We start from the raw sequence: 15,760 nt of genomic DNA, 5'->3' as shown, positions 1-15,760 counted from the left end.
CAGACAGGAATAGTAGCCATCTGGGTGAGCAGACATGATGCCAAGGTGTGAAGCAAATTTTTATTTACTGTGTGGATTTACAGCACTGGTGTCTTTGGTCTGGCTCATACAGCTGGTCATTTTGGCTACACACACACACACACACACACTTGTCTGACAAGTGTGTTCAACTGTGTTGCTCTCGCTGATCCTGAATTTCTTGAAGAAAAAAAAATTGTGTGTGTGTGTAAGAAAGAGAGAGAGAGTGTGTGTGTGTAAGAGTGTGTGTGTGTGTAAGAGTGTGTGTGTGTGTAAGAGTGTGTGTGTGTGTGTGTGTAAGAGTGTGTGTGTGTGTGTGTAAGAGTGTGTGTGTGTAAGAGTGTGTGTGTGTGTGTGTGTGTGTGTGTAAGAGTGTGTGTGTGTGTGTGTGTAAGAGTGTGTGTGTGTGTAAGAGTGTGTGTGTGTGTAAGAGTGTGTGTGTGTGTAAGAGTGTGTGTGTGTGTGTGTGTGTGTAAGAGTGTGTGTGTGTAAGTGTGTGTAATTAAGAGTACATGTCTCTTGTTGACCATATCACAGTTTGCATTCCTCAGGGACACGGCGGCTCTACACACATATTGGCCACAGGGCTGTGATGGTGATCTTTTCGGACCTTGTACTGTGTTTAATTCCCTCCTGCTCCGATATTTCTCCTCTAGTTTGTTGTGGTCCGATGTCGGCACTGTGAACGAGAGCGTACAGGTTTCCTTTCGAAGTGCTCGTTTACCATTTTCACCTGAAACTGCACTTGTATATATGCTTTGTAAATGTGTATGAAAATAAAAAAAAATTTAATCTCCTTTAGTTTGAATTTATTACACTCATGCATATAATTTTATGTTGTTCACCATTATGGCTTGTCTTTAATGCTTTTAGAATTTTTATTTTAAGGCAGTGTTTTTTTTTTCTTTTCTAATCTGATTATTAGAGCTTTATAGTTTTTTGTTGTTTTTGTACCGCTGGATACGTGACGTCTCTCACTGATGCCTTGGGACTGAAGCATCGGAAGACTTGGGTCGTGTTTGTCAGTACTGTATTTTGGTGGGAAAGTTAGTAGCTAAAATACAACCTTATGTGATCTGATGTTTTGATATTTTAGTGTGGGGGGGGGGGATATAAGGTGAATACCTGTTGAACAGTCTGTCGGTGAACTGTGTGGTTTTAATTTTTTTATTGAACATTTTAATTTGTTTGAACTTCTTGGGTGTTAGTCTGAATGCCTTACTCAATAAAGCTGCTGGCTGAAAAGTCAAAAATGTAAGTATTTTCTTTATAGGTTTAAAGTGTAAATAATCTTTATTAGATTGATAAGTACAAATTATGTAATATTTAAAAAAATAAAATAAAATACTTGGAAAAATAGTCATGGTAAATTAAACGTAGGCCTGTGTAAAGCACACTACAATTTCCTAATTAGTAAAACAACAAAAAATAATAATAGAAAAATAAAAAAAATAGTGTATCCTGGTTTCCTATGCTGGTCAGTATTTCATATTAGTGAAGCTACCCAACTAGGCTTTAATAAGAAACAGCTCTTTGTGTTTGGGATGAATAATATTTTATATGTGCTGTTGAAAAGTGTGTATCTCTGGCAAACCTATTATTAATTCTGCTTGCTTTATGGGAAGTGAAACATGTTCGACTTTCTTAGGAATATTTGTAGAACTGATGGTGACGTGAGCTACGTTTAGCATTACAGATTACACCATCAATTCATTAATATACTTGTGTGGGGGTGGGATGGGGGGGTCTTACTGAAAGAGGTAACATACGGAGTGTGTGTGTGTGTGTGTGTAAGAGGGAATCAGAATGACTTTTGCAAATAAATGGACACTGTACTGTGTGTTTGTGTTGTTCTCAGTCACTAGGTACTGTTAACCTTTCCTGTTTTCCTGGGGTAGAAATAATATAATGCTCACATGTGAAATCCCTTTGTCATTCATTACCAATGGAGAAACTCAACAGTATTTCCAAAACAAGAGATGTCTCTTAACACTGTGAGCATTCTCAGTTGATTTGCTTTCATAACAGTCCATTCTAATAGTTGCACACTGGCTCTGGGTTAGTGTGATCAGATGCAGAATATTTGAGTCCCTTGTCCAGTGTTTAGTTTGTAATTAGTTTGAACAGACTAAAGTTGCTCTTATATTTCTGTGATAATATATCAGGAAAGTAAAAACTAAAATATACTGAAAATTATCGATAGATTACATTATCCTATGATTATGGCTCTGAAGAAAGTATCCAAGCCGGGCAGCAAAGGGCTTTCACACAAACTGGGCACATATGAGATCACACCATGAAAATCCTTCACTAACAAATGATCATTTCAACCTGTCGAGAACAATTCTGGACACTGTTATAAAGATGTCTCCTCTTCTGCATTACTAGAAGTCAACTAAATTTTATATCGTAAAAATCAAATTATTATATTTTTTTAAAAATGGATTAAAATATAAATAGCCAGAGTGTATGTTGTAAATATAAATTGATTGCTTATCTTGTTTTTTTAAGTCAATTCTATCCACCTGTCTGAAAGTGAGTAGGCTCTCTCTCTCTCTCTCTCTCTCTCTCTCTCTCTCTCTCTCTCTCTCTCTCTCTCTCTCTCTCTCTCCCCCACACAAACATACTATTTGTCCCACATTTCTTCTGTTCCAATCTGGTCTTGTTAATCAGCATACAATGACACAGTGGATATTTGATGCTTCGGGGATGTTTAATGGTAAAGTTTCCAGGATTCCTGTGTAAATTTACTGCACCATTAATTGTATTTAGTACCAGTATAATTTAGCCCTAGACATGGTTTGCCTCTGCCAGGAGGTTCAGACTCGTTAGTGACCCCCAAATGGACAAATGATAAGGTTGTGAAATGAACCTTATTGCTGATAGATCAAATCATTTCCACCATTTTCAAAAAAGCTTGGCTGTTTTAATGATTTCATCAGTTTTATACAGTTTTATGTGATTTGTAGAGAATGAATCGGTTTTTGTTGAATCAGTGGAATCGGTTCGTACGAACCACCCAAGATTCGACGTGCTTTCTGCTGCACTTTCTAGATGTTTCTGTAAAGCTCTGACTATCAGCACATATGAACCGGATTGTAAAGGCCGTAGACAGTAGCAGCAGAGACAGGAGTATGAAGGTTTTACAGCAGGAGTCGAAATCGTGTCCAGTCACATAAACAAGCTTCGTATTCATTTTGATTCTCTGGAACGCATACTTCTAGAGATTCGGCTCAGTAAACCGAGTCCTATCTCGTTCTACTATAAAGGGCGCAGCGTCCTGCGTGGTGACGTCACGCAGCAGCAGCAGCAGCGGCGGCGGCGAGCGGCTCTGGGACCGGGACAGGGATCAGGTACAGGGACGGACGCTAAGCTGGTGCTGGGAACGACCTGGAGGATAGTGATGCTCCTTTTTAATCCTTTTCGCAAGAAACCCATGACTGAGCAGCACCCATGACGCCAAACGGAGCCGAAGGGCGGAACGAGGAGCGCGAGGATGGTGTACTGGCGCGTGGGTTTGGCGTGGAGCCGGTCGTGCGCGCTCGATCTCGGCCACAACAAAAGTTTCTTCCCCTTCGGTCTCTGTAGCTCGGACGAGCAGCTTTCGTTTTATGGCTACGTCATCGCGTACCCGCTGCAGGACTACGGCGGCATCATGGCGGCCCTGGGCACGGATTCGTGGTGGCGGAAGGCGCTGTACATCACCGGGGGCGCGCTGCTCGCCGCCGCTGCTTATTTACTGCACGAGCTGCTCGTCGTCAGGTTAGATACGCGGACGGGTTGCATGCATCACACGTCAGTGCAGTGTTTATGTGTAGATGATCCCTCACGAATACACAATATTACGTAACCGGGAGAGACGGGAATAGAGGGAGAGAACACGGTGATGGAGCTGTGGACGGTGTCCTTGTGTTCTGAGGAAGTAGTGAGTCACAGGAGTCTGAAAGGGTGGATGCTGCTAGAAATGATACGCGATACAGGATGATACACATTCAGTAATCTAATGCACTGTGAATGCGTATCTTTTATAGTTGTCCTCCACCTTCCCACCCCTAAAGAACCCCGTGGTTTGCTCCGAGGAAGGGCAACATCGCTCCAATGGCTTCCCCGGAGCAAAATGTCTCCTGTTGTTGTTGTTGTGTCAGTGTGACCTTTTGCTGACCTTTACTGATGCCTTTACGGAAAGCGTCTTTGATAGAAAATGTGTTCTGAAAAAATCTTGTCAATTTTTTGTGGAAGCAAAATATGATCTATGCATGCATGCATCAACAAAATGGGATTTAGCCATAATGTTAGCATAAAATAGTGCAATATAATATAATATGACATAACATAATATAATATAACATAACATAATATAATAAGCTTGGTGAGCTGTCAAGAAAAGAGTGAATAATGCTGCGCGTGCACATTTCAGCACCACTTGCGATGGACAGCGACCTAATCATGCCCTTTTATGTGTATGTAATGTTGAGGAAGGAGGAAGAACCAAAAATGGAAGGTGTGTGTTTGTTTACATATGATAGCAACAAAACACTGAAACCAAGCCAACAGCAAAGCTGTTCAATCAGAGGAAGTGCAAATCGATCAGAGGAAGAGAAAACCTTTAGGTGCAGATTAATAAAGAGATACACTATAAAGCCAAATGTATGTGTGATGGGTGATGATCACAGCCATCACCTATATTCACTAAACTGTTTCCACAAAGCTGGAAGCACCAAATTGGCTAAAAAGTCTTCATATGCTGTAACATTACAGCTTTCCTTCTCTAGAATTAAGAGATTCAATACCTGTAACAGCATGACAATGTCCCTCTGAAAAAAGCTCCTGAGCTCCATGAAGACATGGTGTGTTAATGTTGGAGTGGAAGAGCTCGAGTGACTTACACAGAGCCCTTACTCTGACTCAACCCCACTGAACACCTTTGGGATGAACTGGAACACTGACTGAACCCCAGACCTCCTCATTCTTATAACTATCTTATCTTGTAGCTCAGCGATTAATAATTCCCACACTAATCCATCTTGAAAGCCGGGAATTTTAGAAAGCACATGTGGGTTTGTTGGTCACATGCCCATCTGCTTTTAGCAATATAGTGTATGCATCTTGGAAAAGCATCATTATAGCTCAAACTACTGTGAAGCAATATATTTCAAGGTCAGATAAAATTCTTATACATCAATTTAGTGTGTCCCTCAGTTTTGTTCATCACATGAATTTGACATTAGCCACTATGCTGAGAAACATTGTCTACCACTGAGAATTTTGTTTCATGGGGGCATGGTGGCTTAGTGGTTAGCACGTTCGCCTCACACCTCCAGGGTTGGGGGTTTGATTCCCACCACCTCCTTGTGTGTGTGGAGTTTGCATGTTCTCCCCGTGCCTCGGGGGTTTCCTCCGGGTACTCCGGTTTCCTCCCCCGGTCCAAAGACATGCATCGTAGGTTGATTGGCATCTCTGGAAAATTATCCATAGTGTGTGTGTGTGTGTGAATGAGAGTGTGTGTGTGCCCTGCGATGGGTTGGTACTCTGTCCAGGGTGTATCCTGCCTTGATGCCCGATGACACCTGAGATAGGCACAGGCTCCCCGTGACCCGAGGTTGTTTGGATAAGCGGTAGAAAATGAATGAATGGATGAATGAATGTTGCTTCCATACAATCCAACAAGCTACACTCTGATCTCAGGTCACAGGCTATGAGGTAAATGATGTACTACCCACGTACACTATGCACTCTAGTGTCTAGTGTATAAGTTTTAGAAGGTCTGTATGATCTCAAACAGAACACTAACATTTAAAAAAAAAAAAAAAATCTGAAGTATAAGCCATTACCCAGTCACATAATATGATGCAACTAGCATAAGCAGAATACTGTGAATTTTAGTGTTAAATTAAATAGTGTTACATAAACTGTCAAATAAAATCAAATTAATTACACAGCTTGAGCTAAATTAAGGTACATTTGTAAGATGTCTTGTACACCAGAGAGTATTTGGCCATCTTGGTAGCCCCACCTCTCGTCTACTATGTAAGCTCTTTTTCGGGTTTAATATGTGTGTGTGTGTGTGTGTGTGTGTGTGTGTGTGTGTGTGTGTGTGTGTGTGTGTGTGTGATTGTGAACAGGCATGCATTATTCTGCTCTGGTGACTGGCGAGTTCTTGTGTAGGCAGTGGTGTGTTCTGGGAAATAAATCTCTCTGTGGATGTGGCAGTAGACCTGATATGTTTTTGCATTTGACACACACTTTTGCTCTAATGCTTGTCTTTAAATTCCACCTGTCTTCACCTGATGTGTTCCTCTTGACAAACAGGAAAGAGCAAGAACTGGATTCCAAAGACACCATCATCCTGCACCAATTTTCCAGGCCCAAGAACGGTGTTCCCAGCTTGTCCCCTTTTTGCCTCAAGATGGAGACTTACCTCCGAATGGTAGACCTGCCTTACCAGGTGCTTATGGATTCACAGAAATAACAAGAATGCTAAAAATGTTCAGAATCTGTTACTCATCTCAAACGTAAATTTCTTCCTTTTTTTTCCCTAGAACTACTTCGACGGGAAGCTTTCTCCTCAGGGGAAGATGCCGTGGATCGAGTACAACCAGGAGCAGGTGAGCGGCTCTGAGTTCATCATTGACTTCCTGGAGGAGAAACTGGGAGTGAACCTGAACAGCAACCTGAGTCCTGAGGAGCGAGCCATGTCACGGGCCATCACCAAAATGGTGGAAGAGCATTTCTACTGGTGAGAGCAAGTCTTCTTTTACCATTACTCTGCACGTCAAGCAGCATGAAAGGGAAAACAGCAGATAGAGCTCTCAATTCTACAGGGAATAAAATAAGACTCCTGGACTTGAATATATCCTGTGTCAAACCACAAATCTATGATCTTAGATCATCAGGAAGCAGCATACTGAGCTGAGAAAATGTCCAGGATATTGTTTTTGAATGAGCCAGAGCCAGAAACAATGCAAAAACACTTTATGGGAGAGGAGAGATAAGAGGAGATGAGAGGAGATGAGATGAGATGAGATGAGATGAGATGAGATGAGATGAGATGAGAGCAGAGGAGAGGAGATGAGAGGAGAGGGATGAGATGAGATGAGATGAGATGAGATGAGATGAGATGAGATGAGATGAGAGCAGAGGAGAGGAGATGAGAGGAGATGAGATGAGATGAGATGAGATGAGAGGCGAGGCGATGAGATGAGAGCAGAGGAGAGGAGATGAGAGGAGAGGAGATGAGATGAGAGGCGAGGCGATGAGATGAAATGAGAGGAGAGGAGATTAGATGAGATGAGAGACAAGACGAGACGAGGCGAGGAGATGAGATGAGTGGAGATGAGATGAGAGGAGATGAGATGAAAGGCGAGGCGAGGAGATGAGATGAGTGGAGATGAGATGATATGAGATGATATGAGAGACGAGGCGAGATGAGGAGATGAGATGAGATGAGATGGGAGATGAGACACTTTAACTGAAATGCAGTGAACACTGCAGGCATCATGAAAAGAAAGTCAGCGATCTGATTAATCAGTACAGAGAAACATCAGTAAGAATAGACTATATAAGAGCATAATAATATGTATTACAGTGCTGTCATAAGTATTAACCCCTCCTGAACTTTTCCAAATGTTGTATTGTAATAATTTCCAACTGAAATGGGCTTTATTCATTCATTCATTCATTCACTATCTACCGCTTATCCGAACTTCTCGAGTCACGGGGAGCCTGTGCCTATCTCAGGCGTCATCGGGCATCGAGGCAGGATACACCCTGGACGGTGTGAAATGGACTTTAATACCATCTAATTTACACAATCTGTCTAATCTTTAAAGGCTTTAAAGGTCCAACATATTTATTGTGACATAAAAGGTGTTATATGATATTATCGTCAAATATACACCTCCCTATTACACTGTCACAATATACAATGATGTTTAGCACATATTAGATCTAATTTTTAAAAAGGATCATATTCAACTTTAAACATTTTAAACACGAAATGTTAAAATTCCTCATTTTCCGGTCTGAACGATTAATTCACAATATTTAAAAATTGTAATCAGACAAAAATTCATAACAAACAAGCCCATGGTTATGGATGTGAGTATTTTTGCCTGTAGCACTAAAAAAAACACAGCAAAATGGTGAACATGATGCTTATAAAAATATCTGTGTGTGTTGTAGGACAATAGCCTACTGTCAATGGGTTGATAACCTGGAGGAGACTAAGAAGATGCTGGCAGTGACTGGGCCACTGAGCGACCTGCTAAAGTGGATCCTGAGTCATGTTAATGGAGGCATTGTGAAGAGAGAGATGTATGGCCATGGCATTGGGCGCTTCACTAAAGAGGAAATCTACACGCTGATGGAAAAGGACATGCGCACCCTGGCTACTCTGCTCGGTCAGTGTGTGGACAATTAGATAAAACACTAATGTTTTAACTTCACACGTGTTATTTTATAGCGAGGTTAGCACTGCTTTTTTTTTTAATGGGGTTATGAAACTCTGCTCTGAATCTTTTCCAGTGTTAACTCCACATTGTGTTGGTAAACGTGTACAGTGTGAAAAGATGTGGTGTTAGAATGTAAACACTAGATGCTTAGCAACAGGAACACAATCGCAAACTGAACAGTGGCACTGTGCCTCATAATCAGGTGAAAACCAGGACGTAGCAACACTGAACACAAACGGCTCAGTAGACAGGGTCAAGCGGCAAAACACTGAACATCACAGGAGTGGGGAAGGGGAATTATGTGACACTGACAAATAGCTGAAGTTGGATATCAACAAACATTGAGCCAACTGCACAATAAACTTGAAAGAAAACCAAAAGTTCAGCTCGAGTACTGAACACCAAACCGTTTTGGTGGTGAAAATGTGAGACAAACGCCGTTATGTAAGCCGCTCGCATGCTGTATTTATCCAGTCAGGGCTGTTGACTGTGCAGATATACAAATGAGTTAACAACAATGAATTCATTGTTAACCCGGGTAAAGTATGAGCAGTGTGAAACCTCAGACAACATAAACCCAGGATTGTGTTTATCCAGAGTTTACCATCACTCATCACTTGTTCATGTGTGAAAATCCTTTTTTGCTATCTTTTGTCTTCACCTTGCCTGTGGCTTTTTAATGTGTTGAGAGACAGCACACAATGTCAAACCCAAAGTGAGCTGATTCAGCACTAAAGACTAGTGTTTTTTGGCGAGCCTCAGATTAGTTTTTGATCAGGAACACACGCATTGCACAGAAACAAATCACACAGCAGGAACTGTAGCCTATAAAAAAGGTGCTACGGTGGTGAAAATCACATCCGTTATCAAAGTTAGAAATGATACAAGAAGTGCTGATGATGCTGCGGAAGTCCTGACTTTCAGGATGCCTGTAACTGCGACAGAAAAAAATGAAGCTAAATAAATATAAATGTAATAAAAATATCATAACTTCAGCAGCATTGTCAATAATAGAGGTAGTAATAATAATAATAATAATAATAATAATAATAATAATAATAATATACAGTATGTACAGAGTAACGTCCTTGTGAATAATGTCCTGGTGAAAGCAGCATGAAGTGTGTGTGTGTGTGTGTGTGTGTGTGTGTGTGTGTGTGTGTGTGTGAGAGAGAGAGAGAGAGACACCATCTGGTGAGAAGAGTGTACTACACCTGCTAGTAACGTTGCAACTTCATTAATACAGACGTAAATAGAGGCAATTATTTCTATTTATTTATTTATTTATTTATTTATTTATTTATTTATTAGCCAAATAATCACCTAAGGATCCATACAGCTATCTATCTATCTATCTATCTATCTATCTATCTATCTATCTATCTATCTATCTATCTATCTATCTATCTATCTATCTATCTATCTATCTATCTATCTATCTATTTATTTGTTTTCCTCTCACTTATTTATTTGCCATGTGCAGGATTCTCCACAAGGGGGAGCCTTTATTGAACAAGCGCTCTTTATGTGTGTATTACTGTGGAGATGAACTAAGTGCTGTGTTATTAACATGTCATTTCTCTGTTTCAGGAGATAAAAAGTACATCATGGGCCCCAAAGTCTCCACGGTTGACGCTACAGTATTTGGTCACCTTGCCCAGGCCATGTGGACGTTGGGCGGCACGCGGCCGGAGCAACTCATTAAAGGTGAGCTTATTCACCATCGTGTAGAAGGGCAGATCTCTTCATGCTGTGAGTGACAGTGAGAAGAGAGGAGTTGAGCAGCACTAACACAATGTTTTTAGAATAGCGTTCTGTGTCTTTGGGCTCAGCAAACACAATATAGTCCAACACACATTACACTATTGTATAGCAAGGGTGATTAGTGAGTACATACTACATACTACATACATAATAAACCACACCAGAGTGCTGTGAGGCCTTATCATCCCAAACTGTAGTATTAATTATTATGTGATCTTTTTTTTACGTTACAGTCGGAGCTGCTGATATAGAAAACTAACACACAAATTCTGACTGGGAAATTCAGCCACGCTGTGGTGTAATTGGGTTTAACCCACAGGGGAGCTTGAGTCCCAGTGAGAGCGCATGATGCGTATCAACCGAGGAACAGAAACGCTTCAGCAGCTGAATGCAAAACGGACACGTGTAACACATTCTGCTTTCTTCCTGTAGTGCTTCTTTTTGTCATTTGGACAAACAATATGTAGTTTTAGATATTTCTGTTTTTATTTATAATGTAAGACATTATTATTTATTTAAGATTTAGTTCGATTTAGGATTCGATATCCCTGTAGTCTGTATTAAAATCCTCCCTGTTCATGAGGTAGAGCAAACAAATGTACAACATTCGTCTCGTCCATGTGATCTTTCATTGTTTTCACACTATTTATTTTATTTTTTTCATATATCACTCTTTAAAGGTAAAGGGGGCTGGCTCGTGTAACCTAAACCTTACACCGCAGTTAGATATTCAGTTACCATGGTCACATTTGTGTATATGTTTGTGTGTTGTGTGCGTATGAAAAAGATAGAGAGATTCCACAGATAGTTTGGAATTGATTAAGGTTAGATGTTCCTTCCTTCTTCCTTCCTTCCTTCTTTCCTTCTTTAAGGAAGACAATTAGACACATAAGGGACAGGTGTGCTGAGGTGGGAAGGAATAGACAAGGGTGGGACAGACATGTAAACACAAAACGTAAACAAAGAACATGTCAAAGTGCGGGCCGAATCCTGACACTCCCTCCCTTCCTTTCCTTTCCGTCAGGGAGGTGGGGATAAAAACGGACCCAAATGCAGGATAACTAAAATAAAACCGTATTTATTAACTAAAAAAAGAACACAAAACATAGACACAGACTAGAGACAGGACGACAACCGAAGACAAAAGAGTATTCCGCGCTGCTCAAGGCAACGCGGCTACACTAAATAGACAAGACAATCAGACACATGAGGAACAGGTGTGCAGAAGCGAACAGCAAGAGACAAGGACGGGAAAGACACGTGACAAAACATGAACAACTGCACATGGCCAAAGTCTGGGCTGCGTCCTGACACCTTTCCTTTCATCCATTCATTCATCCTTCCTTCTTTCCTTCTTTCTTTTCTTTCCTTTCCTTTCCTTTCTTCCTCCCTTCCTTTCTTTCGCTCTCTGCTCACTGGTTTAAGATCCAAATTGAAATTTATTTGATTGCACATCATGTATATCTGCATACACCTTGTTTATAGTTGCATTAGGTCTAATATTAGATGAATATATTAATACTACGTAAACAAAGCCGACATTTAGAGTTAGTTGTCGGATATTGCCTCGGGTCACGGGGAGCCTGTGAGTCTCGGGCGTCATTGGGTAGAGAATGAATGAATGAATGAATGTCTGATATTGTCTGATATTGTATTGAACATTATTTTGTCTAATTGACAGCTGCACAAATGAGCATATTTATTTGCTTGAGTGCCTCAAACCCCATATGGCTTAAATCCCAGCTTTACACCCCATATTTACAGATTTACGGACATGTACTGTACAGTATATCAGAGTATGAAGATATAATTAGCTTGATACAGTAGAGCTGACCGAGCCTTTCAGACCATTGTGTCAACATACAGATCAAAATATAAACGTAAAGCAATAAGAAGTGAACAAAAATATGAATACGGATAAAATATCTGCAGTCCACTGTAATTATCGTGTGTAGGAAAACCGTCACATAGCATCCAGTCTTCCTACTTCTTCTTCCTGTATAACTTTGTCTTGACTGTCTATCAGCTCACTTTTTTTTGCCTAGTGTTTGTTTTTTTCTGCTTGCTTCTGCATTTCTGTTCTCACAATCCCGCTGTCATTTCTATTTCGCTTGTGAACACAAGTTTTATTGGAGCTTCATGAAGCAGAACAGAAAATCTTGTTTTATAACAAAAGAAAAAAGACTGATAGGGAATCTTTAGTATCTCTGTGCACTTACAGTGAGATCACTTGTGTCATCATCCCTGTAACTACAGTGGATATAAAAAGTTTACATGCGCTGACCAATCGTGGCACGGTCTACCTCCAACCAATCACGTTCTGATTTACTCGCTCTTCACACTACCACTGGACCCATTGATGATGCTGAAATCATTTCCAAAGAAAGCAGAATTGAACTAACCCTTAGTGCTGGCTACAATCCATACAGGGTTACCAGATAACATATATTTACGGTTTGCTTATTGTGCATTTGTTGATTTAAAAAATATTTGTGAAACTCTTTATATTTATTTGTGGATCATAGTATATTTATTCAGAATAACAAAACAATTCTGACCTCATATTTTTCTGATGTAAATGAATTAAACCATGATAAATCAACTTCAGTGTGAAATGACAATATATAATTATTGTGAAAATCAATTTTTAGGGAAAGTAAATAAACAAATGAAAAGAATACAAACTGTATGGTACAGTAACCTGCGTGTTTAAACTAACACTTTAGTCTGACACACTAATAGTTTTTTATTTAAATACCGTTCCATCGCAGGCTTTGAGCCGTCGTTGGGCAGAAAGATTAGTGAGATTATATTATTACTGTCTTCACATTAGTAGCAGACACCTGACGGTGCACTACAACCTACCTTGATAAATGCCCCAGTTCTGACTGAAGAAAAACAGCCAAAACCACGACGCTGCCACCACCATGCATCACTGTTGGTTTTGGTGATGTGCTTTTTTTGGACTGAACAGAAATTTAGCAATTAAGGAATGATTTACTCTTTTTCTCTGCAGACCATAACACATTTTTTTCAACAAAGTTCAGGGTGATTTATACAGGGTTTCCTTCTAACCAGCCTACCCCATTGCACAGACTGCTAAGAGATTAATCTGTACATGTCACGTGCAGAGTAATCTGTACATGTCAGATATTCCCACGGCTCCTTTAAAGTTGCCTCAGGTCTCTTTGGTAAGTTTTTGTCTTGTCCTTTTATACATTTTGGAGCATTGTGCTGTTCTTGGTGATGTCACTGTGGTTCCCTGTTTTCTTTATTTGTCTTGAACAAATGATTTCACGTGATTGGTTCATACTGAGGGGGGCACGGTGGCTTAGTGGTTAGCACGTTCGCCTCACACCTCCAGGGTTGGGGGTTCGATTCCCGCCTCCACCTTGTATGTGTGGAGTTTGCATGTTCTCCCCGTGCCTCCGGGGTTTCCTCCGGGTACTTCGGTTTCCTCCCCCGGTCCAAAGACATGCATGGTAGGTTGATTGGCATCTCTGGAAAAATTGTCTGGTGTGTGTGTGTGTGTGTGTGTGAGAGAGTGTGTGTGCGTGCCCTGTGATGGGTTGGCACTCCGTCCAGGGTGTATCCTGCCTCGATGCCCGATGACGCCTGAGATAGGCACAGGCTCCCCGAGACCCGAGGCAGTCCGGATAAATGGTAGAAAATGAGTGAGTGAGGGTTCATACTGAACACAGCCACGTCTCCCATTATTTTTTCCTATTTGTAGCTAAAAAGTTTCTGATTGTTTTCCACTTAGTTTAATTTCACATTGAAGTTGGAAGAAGTTCTTACGCTATTTATTATGGCGAGTTTCACACTTTTTCATCACAAAACCTACCATTTTAACCGGCAACTTCTGATTTTCTGATTACATCTTATTTATCCTGGCATACTATATGTTTGAACTAGCCAAGCTCGCTAGTGTTAGCTGAATCTAGTCTGCTGTTGGAGGATCTGGAGAATTACCAGAGTCATGTTGCCTGCTTTCAGATTAAGCATTAAGTCGCGTCACGTGCTCTCGATTGTGCCTTTCTGTTTAATTCGATTCCAGCAGAAGCAAAATAAACATGTTTCCCTAAACATTAAATGATAAACGTTGTATGCATCTGGAATAAGAGCTCTTTGGGGGAGTTTACAAGATTTCAGGAGTTTAACTGAATCAGGGGATATTATAAGCAAGCTGAGACAGATTGTCTGAAACCTTTCCAGCTTCCATCTCTCCTGCTACAGAGTTACAGAGACAGTTACAGTCACTATCTCTCTGTAATACCCGAACAGGAAGTACATAAACGATCAGATAGAGGAAGGAGTGACACACAACAGACTGTTGCTGTTATATAAAGATAATGAACACGGGATGGTCTGATGCAACACAACGCACAACAAAGTTCTGTTCCAACACCTGAGCATCTTATTTTCATATATAACTACTGTATGTGTGACCGAGCTCTTATAATGAGTTTATAGTTAAATATAATATCGCTGGGATTTCCGAGAGACATCTTACTTCCTGTTTTCACTTTTTGATATTTTCTCATTTCATTACCAATCTCTCTCTCTCTCTCTCTCTCTCCCCCTCTCTCTCCCTCTCCCCCCTTCCCACTCTCTCTCTCTCCCTGTCTCTCTCTCTCCCTCCCCCCTCCCACTCTCTCTCTCCCTGTCTCTCTCTCCCTCCCCCCTCCCACTCTCTCTCTCCCTGTCTCTCTCTCCAACTCTCCCTCTCTCTCCCCCTCTCTCTCCCTCTCCTCCTCCCCCTCCCCTCTCCCTCACTCCCTCCCCCCCTCTCTCTCTCTCTCTCTCTCTCTCCCCCTCTCTCTCCCTCTCCCCCCTTCCCACTCTCTCTCTCCCTGTCTCTCTCTCCAACTCTCCCTCTCCTCCTCCCCCTCCCCTCTCCCTCTCCCCCCTCCCCCCCCCTCTCTCTCCCTCCCTCTCCCTCTCTCACCCCCCCCCCTTCTCTGACTGTTACAAAGTGCTGACACCGAGATTCCTCAGATGATCAGAAATGTTACCACATTACACAGGACCGTATGTTTTTACTTTTTATCATTGGTCATATATCATGACTTGAATTCTATATTAAGACCCAGTCTAAAGCGCTGTTACTATAGAAACAGTAACATATCATAATATCATGCCGTTGGGCTGTTAAACGAAAATGATCCAGATTTTTTGACCAATCAGATTTGAGAATTCAATTACATTGTGAGATAAAGAAGCATAACGACGCGACAAAGGAGTGAGATTGAGTTCAGGGAGTTTAGAGTGTTTAGAGGGTCAGTTGCCATCTATTAAAACAAAGTATTGGAAAGAATCTGTTTCACTGTGATTTCACTGTAACGTACTGATCAGACTCTTTTCCTTCATGCAGGTGAGTTCATTAATCTAGCCATGTACTGCGAGCGCATCCGGAGGAAATTTTGGCCCGAGTGGTTTGTGGATGTCGATGACTTGTACTATGATGGCTTGAGTGAAGAGCCTCACTCTCCATCTCAGCTGCTGGACCTGGGCCTGTTCTCTCACAC

The 15,760-nt window shown here is 41.2% G+C and overlaps 1 protein-coding gene across 3 annotated transcripts in view; it reads left to right on the top strand.

Annotated features, from left to right (window-relative positions):
• The first annotated feature begins 3,055 nt into the window (after window positions 1-3,055).
• The window catches only part of faxca (failed axon connections homolog, metaxin like GST domain containing a), a 39,411-nt gene continuing 26,706 nt past the window's right edge, over window positions 3,056-15,760 (top strand). For all 3 annotated transcript variants that reach the window (XR_007138702.1, XR_007138701.1, XM_027151146.2), the window contains exons 1-6: window positions 3,056-3,780; window positions 6,328-6,463; window positions 6,558-6,754; window positions 8,200-8,417; window positions 10,059-10,175; window positions 15,607-15,760. The exon at window positions 15,607-15,760 is cut by the window's right edge. Coding sequence is in view for 1 of the 3 variants with exons in the window: in XM_027151146.2 (XP_027006947.1) it covers window positions 3,515-3,780; window positions 6,328-6,463; window positions 6,558-6,754; window positions 8,200-8,417; window positions 10,059-10,175; window positions 15,607-15,760 (1,088 nt within the window). In the remaining 2 variants the exon portion in view is untranslated. The remainder of the gene's footprint in view (window positions 3,781-6,327; window positions 6,464-6,557; window positions 6,755-8,199; window positions 8,418-10,058; window positions 10,176-15,606) is intronic.

Source organism: Tachysurus fulvidraco, chromosome 19 (assembly GCF_022655615.1).
Source record: "Tachysurus fulvidraco isolate hzauxx_2018 chromosome 19, HZAU_PFXX_2.0, whole genome shotgun sequence".
NCBI lineage: Eukaryota > Metazoa > Chordata > Actinopteri > Siluriformes > Bagridae > Tachysurus > Tachysurus fulvidraco.
This window is presented reverse-complemented; position numbering and strand designations above follow the sequence as displayed.